Here is an 18771-nt window from a genome sequence, read left to right as displayed (position 1 = left end):
GTGTCCTCTTCAATTCTACATTCCCCAACTATGCTAGTATTGTTCAATGGGGAGGGGGGTGGTTTGATCCTTGGCCTCAGATGGGAAGTGGACATTTTGCAGATGAACAATATTGGGGCACATTAAGATGATTGATATAAATGGTGATGCTCAGGATGTGAACCCTAGTTCTCTTTTACAGCTTAGCTACCAAAAAAACACAGAAAATAAAAGGAAAAATAGGTTAGAGGAGTGCTACAGGTTGATGGAGTAGAGGTTGTGCAAGGATGATCCTAACCCTCTCATCTGTTAAGGTTCCAGCAAATGAAGGGTTTTAATTATCCTATGAAGTGGACCTACTGTACTTTTCGAAAAATACTAGAGTACATGCGAGCACTCATTGTCACATGTAGTACACACCAAAAACATCTTTTCTGACTTTGGTGGTTGGCTGCCTTATTTCGAGAGTACACTAGTGCAGGTGAGTAATTTTCTTGAAAAAATTACATGCATCAAATTTATAAGAATCCCATAAAGGGGAAAATGAAGCATTTTAAGAAAATTTGAGATGGTACAAGGCATCATATAAGGCCCCTCTGTGTATGGAATTCCAACTCTCTGTAGTTTCTACCATTTTAATGTGTTCTTTACTAACGTCAAGCAGACTTGGATGGGTTTGATGAGAAAATTTGTAGTAACTCCACAACAGTACTCCAATAATACACTGAAATCAACCAGATTATTTCCCAGATATATCACTACATTAGCTAAGAAGCGCTTGCACGACATTATTCAATGTCCAATTTTACAAACTGTGATTGGGATTCCAGCATGACAATGGAGGTTGAGGCCCATATTAGGAATCACTTAGTGCAATGAGCTGATCCACCACACTGGGCTCTGCAAGTGTGCTTGTGTCTCCAAGTTCATCCAACTGTCTAGAAGCAATCTTTCTCAGAATCCTTCTCATGATCTTCCCACTTCTCGTCTTTGGTAGGCCTGGTGCCCAATGTACTTTGTCTGGAGCAGCAAACGCCCCAATCTGAAAAACAAACAATCTCATGGTTGGTTTTAGAATACAAATGCAAATGGATTCAATTGTGGCCATATATGTGCATCCTTTACTTCTATCATTGTTGATGCATCATAAGTTCAAAAGGTTAATAGCATGTTAAGCAAGTCATCGTAAAGCCATACCTGATTCCTCACTGCCAGTACAAGACTTCGTCGAAGTTCTTCACTGTAAGGAACACCCTCCACCAAAGTAACAAAAGCATAAATGCCCTGTCCTTTGACCTAGGAGCAAAGACAGTAACAGGTTAAGCTGAGGGATTAGAGAGGTTCGGATTTGAGACTATCCATCTAGTGATTCCACTAGTTTTGTTTGTCAAGTTTTGCTCTGCCTCAAAGCATTTTCGGCAGCTAAAACCCCACATACAAGTATATACTCAAAGGGGGTGAGAGAGGTACCTCATGCTCAACACCAACCACGGCAGCCTCTGCACATTGGGGGTGTGAGACCAGAGCAGATTCTACTTCAGCTGTGCCAATACGGTGTCCACTGCATATATTAATAACAAAATACTTAAATTACATCAATAAACTTTTCACGAATAAAACACATCCAGCTGGTTTAGGCCCTTCAATAGTTGCATATCCCACATGTAATCTTCTAAAATTAAGAGAACATTTTGAAACAGTACCTCACATTGATAACATCATCGACTCTTCCTGTGAGCCAATGATAGCCATCCTTGTCCCTAAAACATAAAAAAAGCAAACCAGATTCAGCTAGAGGGAAACAATTGTAGGTATGGTGCAAAAAAAATGAGAAAACCTGAAAAGTCATAGCTTTTGAAAAAAGAAAACTCAGTAAGCTTATAATGGAATGAGGAGATAGAATGGCAAGAACTGGAATTCCTGTAATTACCTGCTACAGCCATCACCAGTGAAATAATAACCTGGGAATGGCTTAAAGTATGTAGTTTCATATCTTTCATGATCACCATAAAGAGTCCGGAACGCCCCAGGCCACGAGTTCTTCACACAGAGGTAACCATTGCATTCGCCTTCAATCTCAGTTCCCTTCTCATCAACTATGACTGGCTGCAATATTACCCCAACATTAAAAAGGGAAATCAATATTTTTCAAAAAAAAAGAGGGGAAATCAACTAATATAAAGAAAAATCCATTTCACAATATATTGATTGTATTAATACGTACCTGGACCCCAAAGAAGGGGAAAGTAGCAGAACCTGGCTTTTGTGGCCAGGCACCAGGTAAAGGAGTAATCTGCAAGTTAAAGAACGGAAGCCATGAATGTCACGTATCACTAAACATAGTTTCGGACTTTTGCACATGTTTGCAACATGTGGAAGTTAAGGGCTAAGATGTATTCATGCTCAAAACGATATCTCTTGGCATTCAACACAACCATGGAAGCATAGAGAGAAGAACGGAAAAATTACCATGAAGCCACCAGTCTCAGTTTGCCACCAGGTATCTGATATAGGGCAGCGTGCATCTCCAATGACATTGAAAAACCACCTATATGAATTAAAAATATGTACATCGTTTCAGATACAAGATCTAGAGGTGCAAATTAGCTAATAAAGAAGACTAACCTCCATGCACTTGGATTGATGGGCTCTCCCACACTTCCGAGAACTCGTAAAGATTTGCGAGAGTAGCGGGTAACAAACTGCATAGACAAACAGTGCATGCAATTAATATGTCATCGTCAAATATAAGACAAAATCTTTGCATATGCCATTTGAGCCCAGCAAAGAATGTAAAAAGACCACAGTTGTCAGCCACAATTTGGGCCCTTGCAAGTGCATTAGTTCAGTGACTTCAATGCTTCAACCAAGCCATATTTTGTTAAATTTATTTAGTGTTCTCTTTCAGATCTTAAAATCTATACGTCTTTTTCTGTTTTATTTTGGTTTTTGTTCCAGAATAATAATGCAAACTGTTCAATCAACTAATCCTGTGTGAAACAAAATCCAATAACATATTAACCTAATTGAAAAAAATAATAAGTTACTGATATCCGCACAACCATGTTTTTATAATGGGACAACTCACTTAGTTTTACCCTTCTCTGATTGGCTGCTGAGAGCTTTCTGGGAATGGTAATAGACTTTGACCGATGGTTAAACATGTAAGGCAAGGCGAGTTGTCCCATTAACAAAACATGGTCGCGCCGATATCAGTCGCCGAATAATAATACATTAATACTACAGCAATATTAGGTCATATCTGGTTTGGAACCCTTTAAACTTTCAGATAGATGAAACATATAAAAACGGATTAAGCTTATTCACAAATCCTCATTCTACAAAAATTGTTATATGATCTATTATCTATCATGCATATGCAATTTGTTATATAAAAACTAACACAATCAAGTAGGAAACATATTGGAAATTTAATTGAACCTCTCTATTGGTAGATCTTCAATGATGTGCACTAGCTCAAGATGAATGACTGCAGCTTGAACCAAGGCCAGATAAAGCAATTTTTCTATAGGTAAAATAGAACAGCTGAACTAATTATAGTGACAAGAACATTATTAATTCCTCGGCCCATGCATGTGTGGTATTTTTCATTTAACGGGCCGATATGATTCACATTGTCAATACAAGAAAAGTTGCACATGCAAGTAGAAAGCATGAAAGATTGGAGAGAATTCTTGCCTCATCACCCTCCCGCATGAGGGAGCGAACCAGTGTTGGGGCCGTATAAAATATCGAGACTTTGTACTTGTCAACAATGTCCCAACAACGCCCAGAATCCGGATAGTTTGGAGCCTGCAGATAGTAAGCAAAAATCTAGTCAAAATATATGGAATCAAGTATCCAAGTGGATGCATTGTCTTGCACTCTGGCTACAGGGGAAGAAACAAAATAAACATAGATAATACTCGTGTGCCTTAGATGATATCCATAAACAACTTAAACCTTTAGAAGTGGTAGAGTTTAGTGTTAGGGGTATTTTGGTCATTTTGACCAAACCCTATATAAATGTCTTTTTTCTTCTTCTTTTTTGAATGGTCCTGTATACATGTCTTGTATCTTGATTCGCATCATGATGAATGAACTGAATTTTTACTTCCATACAGGATCTCTCCTCTCTCCTTTTTATCTTTAATGCTTTGTCACATTTTTTTTTTTTGAAAAGTAAAATTTTATTCCATTAAATCAGAGGTAATAACAACAATGGACAAGATGTCCCCGAGTACAACAACTGATTTAAAACATAGAAGAGACCAGCACAGCAAAGGTCTCAAGATTAATGTGCAACAGAAGCAGGGACAGAGCTACATGTAGCATAAGGGGGGCAGTTGCCCCTGTTGAGTTGGGCCAAATCCTTAATAGGCCCAACTCAATTGGGCCCAGCCCCCTTTAAAATTTGAAGGCTAGCCCCCCTTATGTATAAGCCTGTATAAGCTTGCCCCCCTATGCATAAATCCTGGCTCCGCCAGTGAACAGAAGCCATCCTGAGCGCAGACTCATCAAAAGTAATGTGAGTGGAATCCCGGTGGGCCCTCTCCTTCGCAAGACCGTCCGCCAGAACATTAGCGGATCTCTACATGTGAGGGATACTTGGACAAATAATAGGACCAGGTCCCTAATTTCTTCAATAGTAGATGAGATCCGCCAGGGACCCGTGCTACGATTTGTGGCCCATGCAATGGCATTGGTTGAATCACCTTCGACAATGAGTGGCCCAAGATTATTCGTAACATAACATTTCAGTCCAAACAAGAGGGCCTTTGCCTCCGCTTCATTTGCATCATAGACACCGGCGGGTCCAGAGCAAGACATAATCGTGACACCAGTTACCCCCTGATCACACCACCAATCCTCACCACACCAGGGTTGCCTAACGAGCTGCCGTCAAAATTGAACCAACCATCCGGCGGTGGAAGCCACCACGGCACCCCATGTTGCTTCTCAGCAATAACAGCTAGCCAGTTGCGGAGAATATCACCAACTGAGAATGGGATCCCCGCTTTCGATTTTGACACTCAATGACGGCCAGTTTTCTTGATTTTTTTTTCCTTTGAAAATTGACAATTTATTGAATCTCGGTTGGGACAAGTTGGCCCCACGCCCGCCACCCCCAAATTACAAGATACGGATCAATGATCCAAAAACATACCCTCAAGGGGCTTAAACGGAAGGGGCGTTATAAGGAACTGACAACCAACATTTCCTCCCTCAAAACTCCTGCTTTTGCTAGTCTATCCGCCTCCTCATTTGCCGATCTCCTTTGATGCTTGATCCTAGGACTCAACGACCTAATTAAATCAAGTACTTTCGCTATTAGATCTTGTAATCGCCAGGGTCCCTTTGAGGTACCTGATGCCCAAGCAACCGCATTTGTCGAGTCTCCCTCAACTATTAATGGTCGTTGATGGTTCTCATATGCCAGTTTTATTGATTTGTCACATTATAACTAGATTTTACATGGTATTAGAGCGAGACAATCAATATCAACATCAATGGGCAAGTGATGTGATTTAGCCCTTAATAACATGTTTTATTTCATTCATGCACTTTTATTTTAGGTGTTCTGCAATACAATGTTACTTTAGTCGTTTGTTTTGTTTTACTAGGCCTAGATGGGGGGGATGTCAAGGCCTATATGCAAGGGATGTCAACATCGCTTACCTACTTAACACCTATCAAACCAATGTCCCACCACCTAAAGCCCAAAACCCATTATCCACTTACCCAACCCATGGCCCACCACTTAACCAAACCCTACCCCATAAGCCTATTTAAACCCATTTTACCAACCCCAACACTACTTTTTGGAAACCAAAGGAAACCCTGCCCGTCCCTCTTGCGTTGGACGCTATCCAATCACTTTGCATCAGCTCATCTGGACTGCGCCTCTCTACCTCCCTCATAGTAAGGAACCCTCTCCCTTATCTTTTCTCCCCCGTCTCTTCTCCCCTTCTACTTTCCTCTTTCTTTTCTTGTTCTCCTCTTTGCTCTTGTTTACTCCACCCTCTTTCCCATGCCAATCCAACCCCTACACCCTTCCCCTTTTGGGTTCTTTCCCATCACACCCATACCTAGATCAACCCTCATGCCTCCAGCCCTCTTGCCCAACCCTAACCTTCCCATAACCTTATCACCACCCCAACAACAGCCAACCCAACCCATCATCCCTATTCCTTGACCCTGATTCTAATCACCAACTTGGAAACATGACAGGTCAGCATAAACCAACCTCCATGGATGCATTTTCTATCAAGAACTTTATATGCATGCCACACAAATTGATTAAATACTATATTTCACAATCATATATCCGCAGACTTATTTTACAATGAAAAGTTTGAATTTGTTACCCCTTCAAAAACAACAACAGTTGCTCCATTTAGCAGAGGACCGTATGTGACGTAGCTATGTCCAGTGATCCAACCACAATCAGCAGTACACCTGAAGTTGGCACAACAGATATAAGCTCCTCATGTATATGATATATGATATATGATATAAGTTTGATAGTTGATTCCTTCGAAGGTAAGTTCTGGAGCCAGTCACATGCAACCAGTTTTGCAAGCATACCAGTATATATCTGATGGCTTGTAGTCAAATGCATACTTAAATGTTGTTGCAGTGTATATCATGTAACCCCCTGTCGTGTGCAGAACACCCTGCATACAGACATGAAATCGATCATTAAAAGTTTACTAGCAAATAACAAGGCATTGGATGACAACAATTATGAGGACTTCAAGGAGATCACCTTTGGCTTTCCGGTGCTCCCACTGGTATACAAGAGAAACAGTGGATCTTCTGCATCAACCCACTCTACGGCACACGATGTTGGATATTTAGGGACAGTGTCCTGTAAGACAATCATAACATATTAGTCATGAATTATGGTCTATTTATTTATTAAGTGGTTGCACAGAACTTTGAGGAGATCGTATATTAAACCTGCCACCAAATATCCCTGCCTTCCTGCCATTTTGTTGCTTCCCTTGTCATTGCTGACTGATTTTCATAAGTTAAACAGACACCTGCTCAAGGAAAGATGATAAGGAAGTCTTCTTCAGAAAGAATCATTACATTGTTAAATGTAAAAAATGAAAACACTACCGATGAAAACATAAAGAAATAAAGAGTAATCTCATGTATTGAGCATAATTCTCATATGTGTCAAAGTATCACATGTATAGTAAGTTAGTAATGTAAACATGAGAAGCCGTTAATAACCATTAAGTGCTACAAGTTTGAAATTAACACGGCTTCCGCAAATATACTAAACCAGTGCTAATTATAGAAAAACCATAATCAGTCAAATATGGCAACAAGTAAATTAGGTAAACTAAGCCTAGAAAACAGGAATACGGTAAATTAATCTAAATATCACATCAGAAGACTATTCATGCATTGTTGACGCCACTACTCACTGGGTTTTTTGGTAGGTAGTTTAGGTATTTAATTTTCATAAGGATTTGGGTTGAAGTGGGCATTGATGTGAAGGGGGCTATAAATACCAATGTAAGCCCACTTTGGGATTGTTTTTGAAGAGAAATAAACAGAGGGTTTTAGAGTTCTTTGTTTCTTGTACAGCTTTGATGTTTTTCTTGTAGGGTTTTGGAGGACGAGGCTTCTAGGATTGAAGATACTTATAACTTGATCTATACCACGCTTTGAAAAACCAACCTATTGGTGTAATCAACCTAGAACGGGTCTTTGCATATAAATTTCTATTTTCAAGTAAATGAAATATTGCTGCATGTTATTTTCATGAATTGTGAGAGTTTGGTTAAATACCGTATACATCAAGTGATATTACATTACTATCAGAGTCAGGGTCTTAGTCGGACGACTTCTCTCGGAGATGGAGGTGGTGTCGGTGATGGGGCGGTGAAGGTGGTGGAAGTTAAGATTCCATCACACTCCTAAACTGTTTGACATGCTTGAGTTTTAAAAGTGTCCCCCAACAGGGTTGAGCTGCTAATTTCCCAAGTTGTAAGCTTTGTCATAAACATATCTTTTATGATGATTTAGTTGTTTCTTGCAAGCTCGTTTAAGCAGGAAGGAAAAGTGTAGTTAGGATAAAACTCAGGATCATTGAATTTTCTTTTCATTTCCACGCTAAAGTTCCTTATTCTTAAATTACTTATACATAGTTAAAGTTTTAAAAGTGTAACCGAATAGGGTGTTCTTCTCTTCAACGAAAATTCCAGTTAAAGTTTGCATGTATGCATGTCTGTCAGGATAATGGAGGAACCGGGAGACCTTAAAAAAGACTACTGCCAAAATGCAGGGGAAATGGATCCATAGAAGTAAGAAAGGAAACAGGATACAGAGATTCCAAAATAAACCTCAAAAGAGGTTATTTTTCTTCAGAGAAGAAGTGATAGTTTACTCCCGTACCTACAGAGACCCCATTGTCGGCCGATTCAGAAAGTGCAAGATCTACAATAACTTTCAGAGGGATGATTTTAGAACCCCTTTGTACAGCATTGCAGGTTATGACGGCTTTCGGCTTGCAGTCCATGATTCTTTGAGCAAGAGACTCTGCAGAGAATCCAGCAAATACAACCTGAAATAACAGAACAACAGCTTAAATTTTAATTCTAAAACTGAAAAAAAACTCAGCTATAAATAAATGGGAAAAAGCAAATCGGTATTACCGAGTGAACAGCACCAATGCGAGCACAAGCCAGCATCGCTATTGGCAATTCCATCAGCATAGGCAAATAAATCACAATAGCATCTCCTTTTTTAACACCAATATCTTTCAAGTAGTTGGAAAGCTGCTTAAAGAAAACATAAGGATGACATTTAAAATAATTCAACGGTGCACCTTATTCCAAGTATTGCAAAAGTAAAAGGCAACAATAAAATGGGTTTAACTTACCTGGCAAACCTTCTCCAGAAGTTCACTGTATGTCAAACTCCCATCAAGGACTGGTTCATTTCCTTCCCAATAAATCGCAATTTTGTCCCCATTTCCAGCTTTGATATTTCTATCCAGGGCATTGTAACATATGTTTGTGACACCTCCTTTGAACCACTATTCAGACATATCCATACAAATCAGGCTCCTTTCTGTGAAGTAATCCTAGTTGACTAGATTCGCATACAAGAAACATTAGAAAAGATATTTACCTCAATTTTTACACTTCCTTTTCTCACATCCAGATTCTCTGAAAATACTTGTTGCCCCCACTTCTTTTCCCAGTAAAACCCCGATGCAATATCTGACCAGAAACCAGCTGGGTCCTGAATAGATCTTTTATACATCTCCAGATACTGACCAAAGCACCAAATGAGAAGCAGTGTCAAAAATAATCAACAAAGAAGGCAACTTCCAAAAAATAGCTGATGCAAACAATCCGAAAAACTGGCAGGATTCTGAATAAAACTTCAATATATCCTCAGATACTTATGAAATGAATCAAACTCATAAGCGAGAAGTTATGCAACTGAATGTGAAATGAATCAAACTCATAAGCGAGAAGTTATGGAACTGAATGAAAATTGCAAAATTTCAATTTAAATTCACCTTCACGAGAAACAAAGCTTTTTCATCATTTGAAAAATAAAACGTTTTGCAAATGAAGTTACTGAAAATTAGCTCCAGCCAGATTGCAATAAAAAGCATCATAAAGAAGAAGAGTTGACTACTACAAAATTTCCAGAAAAAAAAAAAGACGACTTAATCTGTAAACAAAAATGAGGGAATACAAAAAATAAATAAATAATGGCAAAGATCAGTAAAGAAATTACCTTCTCCAGTGAGTAAATGTTGGCATTATAAAAAATGCAAAATAAAATAAAATACCCGCAAATTCTCAAAAGAAAAAAAAAATCCTTCTGTGATAGAAAAACAAAAGAATCACAAAAAGAAGGTCAACTTTTGAGAAATTACATTACAAAAACCACCTTCTCCTGCAACAACAAACAAGTCTAAAAAGTCAAGTTTTCAAAAATATCATTACAAAATCACCTTCTTCTTCTTGTTCTAGTTCTCTGCAATTGCAAGTGAATGGAGAGTGAGACCGCTACATCTTTGGGCCAAAACTGTTATGACTCACTCTGGATTTTCATTCAAACATGAAGAGATTGCAGTTTATTTTTTTAATGGTAAAATTACAATATTATCCTGTTTTTTTCTTTTTGGTTGGTAAGCTGGGATTGAACCGTCGGCCTCAAGGTCAAAGAGCAAAGCCTTTACCCTTGAGCTAGAGGCTCAACCCCTGAGATTGCAGTTTTCTTTGTTTCCCTGTAATATTATAATATTATGTTAGCTTTAATGGGTTTTTAATCTATACTAGATTTTCATTCAAACATGAAAAGATTGCAGTTTTCTTTGGGTCCCTTTTGAGTAATATTATGTTAGCTTTAATGGGTTCTCACTCTATATTCAGAATTTTGTTTTTCTTTAGTTTTGCAGTTTCGCTAGATTGGGAGCTGGAATTCTGAATCATACCTTTTTCAATTTTGAGTGGTTTTTTTTTTTCTAATGGTTTCTTGATATTAAGAATCCATGGCTGAGATTAAAACACAAATTGATTTGTCTAAGAAGTTCAACCGTTTCTAACAGAATCCTAAATCCAAAGAGCATGGGTTGAATAAAAGCTTCAGTGGAATTTCATTACAACTTTTCAAAATTTACATCACAAAATTTCAAAAAGTTATCAAGTTTCCCAGAATTTCTCTACAAAATCACCTTCCTAGAAGCTAAACACGATCATCATAAAGAAAAAAAAAATCAAATTTTGGGATCCTAAATCCATAGAGCATGTATTGAAGAAAGGTTCAATGAAATTTGATTAAAAAATTACATTACAAATTTTCAGAAACTTCATTACAAAATTTCAAAAAGTCATCCCAAAGTTTCTCTAAAAAATCACCTTTCCAGCAGCTAAACACAATCAACATCAATAAAAAAAATCAAATTTTAAAATTCAAATTCCAAATCACCTCCTAATAAAAAAATTAACAAAATTAACAAAATAATGAAATAACCCATATTTCAATCTCCAATAATTAATCCTCCTAATGTGCTATCACATCAAATTTCTTATGGGTCTTCATTCATTATTTTATAAACCCAAATCAACCATTAAATAACCCCATTTTTTCTCAAATTCACAATCTATAATCTATACTGCATCAAAAAAAAAATCACCTTATCAGAGGATTGCACATGAGCCTGTCTTGAAAATTCCACACTTGGGAACACAAGATCGTTCTCCTCGGCCGCAAGCGCTTCTCCGAGAACGACAGCATTCAAGTGCGAGATCTTCCCGGCGCCGGACGGTGGGACCGCCATGGAATCCACGTGGCGAAGATGATTAGACGTCGCCAGTCTCTTACGAGGAGAACACTCTGCCGTTTCTATTGTCGCCATGAACCCTAGCTTCTTCCTGATCTCGTACAAAGAAGAAAAGGTCTGATATGAAAAAGAAAAAGTTTTTTTAAAAGGGTTTGGATTGAAAATTGGAGATGAGGGTTGAACTAAATATAATAAACCCATATGATAAAAAAGGAATTATACAGAGAACTGACCCGTTTTTCCTTTTTTTATTTATATTTTTCGAATTCTTCAAATACAGTAGAGAAAACACGTTGTTTTCTTAATTTAGAAGGTTTTGGGTTTTGACTGGGCTGAATAGGGTTGTTGGGGAGACCATGTGATTTTTAAAAAACGAAAAGGGACAACAAAAAAAAACCAATGGATTGAATTTATGAGAGAATAAATAACAAACCCATGTAAGAAACAGAAGGCGTAGTAATTATAAGAGAATTGAAGGAGAAGTAAAGGTGATTTTGGGGATTGAGTTGTAGGTGGGTTTTATGATTAGGGTTTAGTGGGTCAATGGAATAAAAAGAGGAGAGATTGAAAAAGAAGAAAAGATGATTGATTGGTTTGATGGGAGAGGAGAAATGGGTTAGTGGGTTACCCATTGAGGAGATTCCATGCTAACGATTTTTCGATAGATAAGTGAGTTTGGGGTCTAAAGAGTCGAGAGAATCGTGACTCGGATTGAGTTGTTGATTGTTTGAGCGAGTTAAGAGAGTGACTCAGAGGCTTTAATTTTTTTGGTTAATAAGAATTTGATGTTCTTACAATGAAGACAAAGTAAGATTACCTACCAAAGAGAAGAAAAAGCCAGATTACCTACCAAAGAGAAGAAAAGGCTAGATTTTATCTTACCAATGTGGCAATGTGCTTTTACAGTGGCACCTAGAAAATCTTATGTTAATAGATTAATAAATGCACTTTGGTAGTTTGGTGAGATAATCCTATATGAGCGCCATTGTCTGTGATCTTTTGCAAGGATGTCTTTAAAACGAAGGGTGCCCTTGCAAAACCCTGCTACAAAAGACACCTCCCTTGGACTATTTTCTCATTGGGTAAGCTGGGATTGAACCTATAAAGCCTCAATCAATTGAGCTACATTGGATCATAATTTTTGGTAGGGCTCCATTGTAAATGGTCTTTTGCAAGGGTGTCTTTAAAATGAAAGGTACCCTTGCAAAACCCCGCTACAAAGACACCTCACTTGGACTATTTTGTTAGTAGGTCAGCTGGGATTGAACTTATAAAGCCCCAATCAATTGAGCTACATTGGTACATATTTTTCATTAGGGGGCCTCCATTGTAGGTGGTCTTTTGCAAGATTATCTTTATAATGAAGGGCGCCCTTACAAAAACCTGGTGCATGGGCTCCTCTAATGGCACCTTTCTTTTATAAGTCAAAAACTATCCACATTGGGTATTCTAGTCATAAATTGATGACATGACCTGATTTGAAAAATTCACTCAAATCTGATGGCTATTTGCAATCAAACTAGAAGACTTTTTGCAAATAAAGCAAAGTAGAAGACTTCTTTTGCAAAAATCCCTACTTTAAACGAAGTGGCATAGAACTAGAAAAGGGCCCATTTTGGACAGTTCCACCCATTTAAATTGGGTTTGTTGTTTAGTGGATTTGGTAATCTACTAATTTCGTATAGAAAAACAGAAAGGGAGGAAATTATAAGACATGGCATGAATAAATATGAAGAATAAGAGAAAATATTTGCAAGCTAGTGATGGTCAGATTAGAATTTCAATCATCTTCTGCCTTGCAAGGAGCATTTTTGGGAAACCATCTTGGTCCCTCACTCTTCTAGCCCTTTGTTTCTTTAATAATTTTTTTAGTCATTGAGAAAATAAAAAGAATTTCTCGAGCCATTAAGTCAAAGTCATGTGGTTGAGTCTATTTAGGTGGGTTTAATGCTTATATATGTAAATAGATAAAGGGCTAACATGGTTCTAATAGATTGACCATTGAAATCAATTCAAGAATTTTTATAGGCACGTAGGTACAACTCGGAATTTAATTTAATTTGGATGTTTTATTAGAACCATCCGATCTATAGAGGCTTATGATCAACCTATGGAAATGATTTTTGGGGCGCAACCTATTATTTTAGGTTGTGTCCCATCTAATGGACTGTTTGGATCATACTATGGTGCGGGCCATAACGTACTTTTTAATGAAGTGAGGAGTGCGATCATCAAAATACGGTAGTGGTAATATCATTTCCCTTAACAAAATCTAATATTATTTGAGGGATTTGCTAGGGACCATCATAGAACGCATTTTGCGGCTGGGCGTTTGCATGTGAGAGCAGCCACCTCAGATGAATTAAATGAATAAGACAAAATCTGAGCGTGTGTGGGCCGCTCTCACATGCAACAGTCCATCCGCAAAATGCCTTCTGCGATGGTGATCCCTAGAAAATCCCATTATTTAAAATTAACAAAATCTAACAATCAGAGGGTTAGGATCTTCTTGTGGAGATAATTTTTGGGGCATGGGACATCTAGGTCGGGACCAACAAATGAAATGTTATACATTAAACCATGTGAGTCTCCCTATAGTTTTTTTAAAAAATACTTGCACCCAGGCGTGGATAACATATAAAAACTCATCAATATTTAATTATGATATAATCTGTGGTCACAAGAATTTATCATGAAAGTAGCCGCTTAAGCTACAAAGAGGCACGAAAGAGGAACAAAAGGAGGGAAAGAACGATTACAAAACTTACAAAAAGAAAAGACAAGAATGAAAGGATCTAAGAAATGAGTTGAGTTGTTCAAAAGGCCATGAAACAGAACAATTTCATATGCCTGTTGCTCTTATATTCTTTGTATTCATGCCCGGTCGTTGCTTTTTCTATTTTAATAAGATCCCATCATGTCAAAAAAAAAAAAAAAAAATCAGAAAATGGAAGTTGGTCGATAAGTGAAATTTGGTCAAATGAACAAAATAAATTAGAATAAAGAGGGAAATTGAAATTGAAGAACAATTTTATGTTGATAAATTAACAAAATCTTTGAAAAGAAAAGAAAAGTCCAGCATAGGAAAGCTACACATTCATCTACTTGCCCCGTCAAAATCAATCCCACATCCGATAGAAATGTATCATTGCAAGTCATGCATAGAGTCTTAGGTAAAGAAACTTAAGCATGCATTTATAACAATAGTAAGAAGTTGTCAGTTGTCATTGAAGTGATAAAAACCCCTAAAAAAACATCACAATTCAACGGATCATAATTTTTAATACAACAATCAAAACTCTAAGGCCATGTGGCAGAATTATTATTTGTTTTTCATGATAAATTAGTGTCTCCAAGTAGTGAGAAAGGGGATTTGAGAAGGCATGACTGAGATGAGGGTGAGAAGTAGTTAAAAATAAAGAAAAAGTTGATCATATTTTGAGTTGAGTTTTTTGGTTATGCTTTTTCAGGCATTTCTTGTCCTCTCCTCACTCAATCCTTCTAGTATCTATCCATCTCCCACTGTGTTTCAGCATTGGGTAAGCTAATATTATAGGGGGGAGAAGGAATTCTTGGTAGCGAAATGTGCCCTAAATTCATGGAACAAATGAAGGGAATATGTGGAGGTTTAATGAGAAAGAAAAGCGATTGGGTTTGATTTCAGGGTTAAATGCTCGACAAGACAAGAACTGACGAAGGATAATGATCCTAGAGAGTGGTTGGTAGACAATTAACCTATGGAGAAGCATGTTTTAACTTATAAGTGAAAAATGAGTAGGAATCTTCTGCAACTTCAATCGGGTCGGGTTGATCTTTTGCTCAAAAATAAAATGGAATCAACCCGACCAGACCAGATTTTATGGTAAAAGCTCAACCCGAATTCCCAAAAATCAACCCGAGTTGCACCCTTAATAGAAAGGAGGTTAATAGCTAACAATAGATCAGGACAAAGAGCCATCCATTCAACAATGTGTCTGTCTTGGTATGAATGTGCACATCAAAAGCAACTTACATACTTATTATTCCTCTCATTCCAACGTCCGTAGAGTTACGCTTGGAAGATTCATCAAAATTTAGCTTGAAATCACCAACAAAGGGGGGTGCTAGTTCCATTTGATCACAATCATTATCAAAGATTTGTGCTTTAATTAGTCCATGTGTTGGCAACCATGGAAATTTTTTTCGTATGTAAAATATTAGTTTATCAAGTATTTAGAGAGGGGTAGGGTGTGTGGGAGGAGACATGAGAGGTCAAGATCGAGGAGAAGGTGAGAAGTGAGTAAAAACAGGGGGGGGGGTATATATTTTATTTTGAGTGGATGGTTTTCTTTTCTTGTTTTCCCACCTTTGCGCACCCTCTTCTCATTCAGTCCTCTTAGGTCTCTTCCTCTCCTGCGGCGAACCTAACAACAAGGAGATTTATTAACCAAAGACAGAAATAAGGCTTAATCAACAGTTCCCAACAGAGATAGATTTTGTGAATCTGCAGTTGTTATTCATCGAAAACGAAGAAGGCCGAGGATGGCCTACGGTGTGTGTTATTTGAAGGGTGAAGAGAACACACTTTTTCAACCGCGGTGGTATGATTACCGGGCCCTCTCCTCGTTCCGCCCGCCCCATGCCAAATGTGTCCGAAAAAGAAGAGCAAAGCAAACGTAACATGTCCAAAAGTGAACTAACCCAACTACGAAAAAACACCATCAGCCTTCTTTGCCATTCATACACCATCAGCCTTCTTTGCCATTCATAAGCTAATATTCCGTGGAAAAAAAATATGATTGCCAAACATGATCTTAATTGCATTTTCTTCTATAGCTCAATAAAATTGCTATAAGATTTGAACCCTTCCGATATTTGCCATCTTAATGATTTTTTGGTAGGTAAGTTGGCTTGAACCCACATGACTGCAACAATAGATAGGGGTGTCAATGGACCCAGACGATGCGATGGAGCATCCGAATCTGAACCTTATTGGACGGGATTTGGGTATATGGCGAGGATCCGTGGATGTATTTTCGATCCTGACTATAGGATCCGAAATATTTTTGGATCGGATCAGGACACAAGAAAAATGAGTAGGAATTCTTGGTAGCGAAATGTGCCCTAAACTCATGGAACAAATGAAGGGAATATGTGGAGGTTTAATGAGAAAGAAAAGTGATTGGGTTTGATTTCAGGGTTAAATGCTCGACAAGACAAGAACTGACGAAGGATAATGATCCTAGAGAGTGGTTGGTAGACAATTAAGCTATGGAGAAGCATGTTTTAACTTATAAGTGAAAAATGAGTAGGAATCTTCTGCAACTTCAATCGGGTCGGGTTGATCTTTTGCTCAAAAATAAAATGGAATCAACCCGACCAGACCAGATTTTATGGTAAAAGCTCAACCCGAATTCCCAAAAATCGACCCGAGTTGCACCCTTAATAGAAAGGAGGTTAATAGCTAACAATAGACCAGGACAAAGAGCCATCCATTCAACAATGTGTCTGTCTTGGTATGAATGTGCACATCAAAAGCAACTTACATACTTATTTTTTTTTTTGAAAAGGGCAACAGAATATATATGTAAAAACAGAACCGAGGTGGTCCTGAAGGAATAAAGATAATACAAAGATAGCAGTACAATAATTCAAGGAGGTAGATAGTCAAAGCACTCAAACGCGGCCCGAAAGACTCCTTTCTTGGCAAGGGTGTCTGCTTCCGCATTGGCTGATCTCCTGACATGGCGAAAAACTATTGAGGAGCCCTTAGCTCTGTCCTCTATTTCCTCTAAGAGGGGCAAAAATCGCCAAGGGGGAGAAGCGTTACCCGAAAGCCAGCGAATAACATTTAAGGAATCCCCTTCGACGATAATTTTGTCGCACTCTAGACGAGGCATCGAGAGAAGCCCGCTATGAACGGCTCGGACCTCTGCCTCGTTTGAGTCTGCCATTCCGATAGGCCCCGAGTAGGCCCAGAGGACTTCCCCTTTGTGGTTTCTACATAACCCCCCTACTCCTGCCATTCCTGGATTGCCGATAGACGATCCATCAAAGTTAAGTTTCAGGGACCCCGGAGGAGGAGGAATCCAGGAGGGGAGGATTTTCACTTTGGTAGCCGATTCCAAGCATATGATTGACCATCCTTCCCAGAGGTCGAAAGCTGAAACAAAACGAAACAGGGGAAGGCTTCGAGCCCAGGATATGACCGCAGCTATCAACTGAATATAAATCCAATAGGGAGATCTAGCCTTCCCTTCAAAGATACGAGCATTCCTCTCTTTCCACAAGAACCACCATGAGGCCAGGAGACACATCTTCCACAGCGTTCTGCCTTTCCTTTTCCAAGGAGTCCAGGCCAAACTCTGAATGAATTCAGCCATAGAGTTGGAGGGGACCCAACTGATTCCAAAACGAGAAAAAATAAGACCCCAAATATGGCGAGCGACCTTACAGTGAATGAAAAGGTGGTCAATGGATTCCCCAGCGGATAAACATAGAGGACAGTGATCTACCAACCACATTCCTCGTTTCCTCAAAAAATCCATAGTTTGAATGCGGCCCCAGCTAACCGACCACCCAAAGAAAGCAACTCTCGGAGGGCAAGATTGTCTCCAAACCGAGGAGGACACATGCTCCACTAAAGAAGGGATCAGATAGTTATAAAAAGATTTGACTGAAAATATCCCCGAAGGATTCCAAATCCAAATCCGACGATCTACGCCCGAAGACTTGATGAAGCAAGAATCCAATAAGGAGAGGAGGGCGCTGTAAGAGTTTAACTCCCTAACAAAGAAGTCTCTGCGAAACTTAGGAGACCAAGCCACCTTCTCATGTTCCCTTGCAAAACATTCCGATACCCAGGCTTCTTTCTGAGATGAAACGATGAATAAGTCAGGAAAAATCACTTGAAGAGGAACGTCCGAACACCAAGGATCCTGCCAGAACCGAATCCGATCCCCCCTATATACTCTGAATCAGACGCCAGGAGCAAATAACGACTTCAACTTCAAGATGTCCCTCCAAACCGTGAGACCTTTGAGTTTAAAATTATCAACAGAGTCCCAATGCCCATGATCTGAACCATACTTACTTCCAATGACCCGGACCCACAAAGAGGATTGTTCTTCGCCAAATCTCCACAGCCACTTGCCCATAAGGGCCTGGTTAAAACTCTGAACCCTCCTGATACCCAAACCTTCATTTTTAGTAGGCAAGCAGACCATACTCCATTTAATCAGGGAGACCCCCTTGGAAGACCCTGATCCGCCCCACAGGAAGCGTCTCTGTTATTCCTCCCATTCCAACGTCCGTAGAGTTACGCTTGGAAGATTCATCAAAATTTAGCTTGAAATCACCAACAAAGGGGGGTGCTAGTTTCATTTGATCACAATCATTATCAAAGATTTGTGCTTTAATTAGTCCATGTGTTGGCAACCATGGAAATTTTTTTCATATGTAAAATATTAGTTTATCAAGTATTTAGAGAG

General features: G+C 38.7%; 1 protein-coding gene across 4 annotated transcripts; it reads right to left on the bottom strand.

Moving 5' to 3' along the window:
• Positions 1-699: 699 nt before the first annotated feature.
• ACS (acetyl-CoA synthetase) lies at positions 700-11902 on the bottom strand. 4 transcript variants are annotated; one of them, XM_077394030.1, is made up of 19 exons: positions 11536-11901; positions 11156-11419; positions 9130-9273; positions 8879-9034; positions 8652-8774; positions 8392-8560; positions 6943-7025; positions 6749-6850; positions 6568-6656; positions 6348-6438; positions 3679-3792; positions 2605-2681; positions 2449-2527; positions 2204-2272; positions 1910-2085; positions 1683-1739; positions 1450-1540; positions 1177-1275; positions 700-1021 (listed from the first exon to the last, which is right to left on the bottom strand). In XM_077394030.1, exons 2-19 carry the CDS (start codon positions 11375-11377, stop codon positions 836-838), a joined length of 2127 nt encoding a protein of 708 aa, XP_077250145.1. In that variant the 5' UTR covers positions 11378-11419; positions 11536-11901; the 3' UTR covers positions 700-835. The 4 variants fall into 4 exon arrangements, with proteins under 4 accessions (XP_077250145.1, XP_077250146.1, XP_077250147.1 ...); XM_077394031.1 differs by having other exon boundaries at positions 11156-11393; XM_077394032.1 differs by having other exon boundaries at positions 11156-11393; positions 11736-11901.
• Between the last annotated feature and the right edge of the window lie 6869 nt (positions 11903-18771).

The sequence above is a fragment of the Tasmannia lanceolata genome, unplaced genomic scaffold (assembly GCF_043159265.1).
Source record: "Tasmannia lanceolata isolate RefF3 unplaced genomic scaffold, GAP_Taslan_0.1 ptg000013l, whole genome shotgun sequence".
Classification (NCBI taxonomy): Eukaryota; Viridiplantae; Streptophyta; class Magnoliopsida; order Canellales; family Winteraceae; genus Tasmannia; species Tasmannia lanceolata.
The sequence above is the reverse complement of the archived record's forward strand: the minus strand, read 5'-3'. Positions and strand labels throughout refer to the sequence as shown.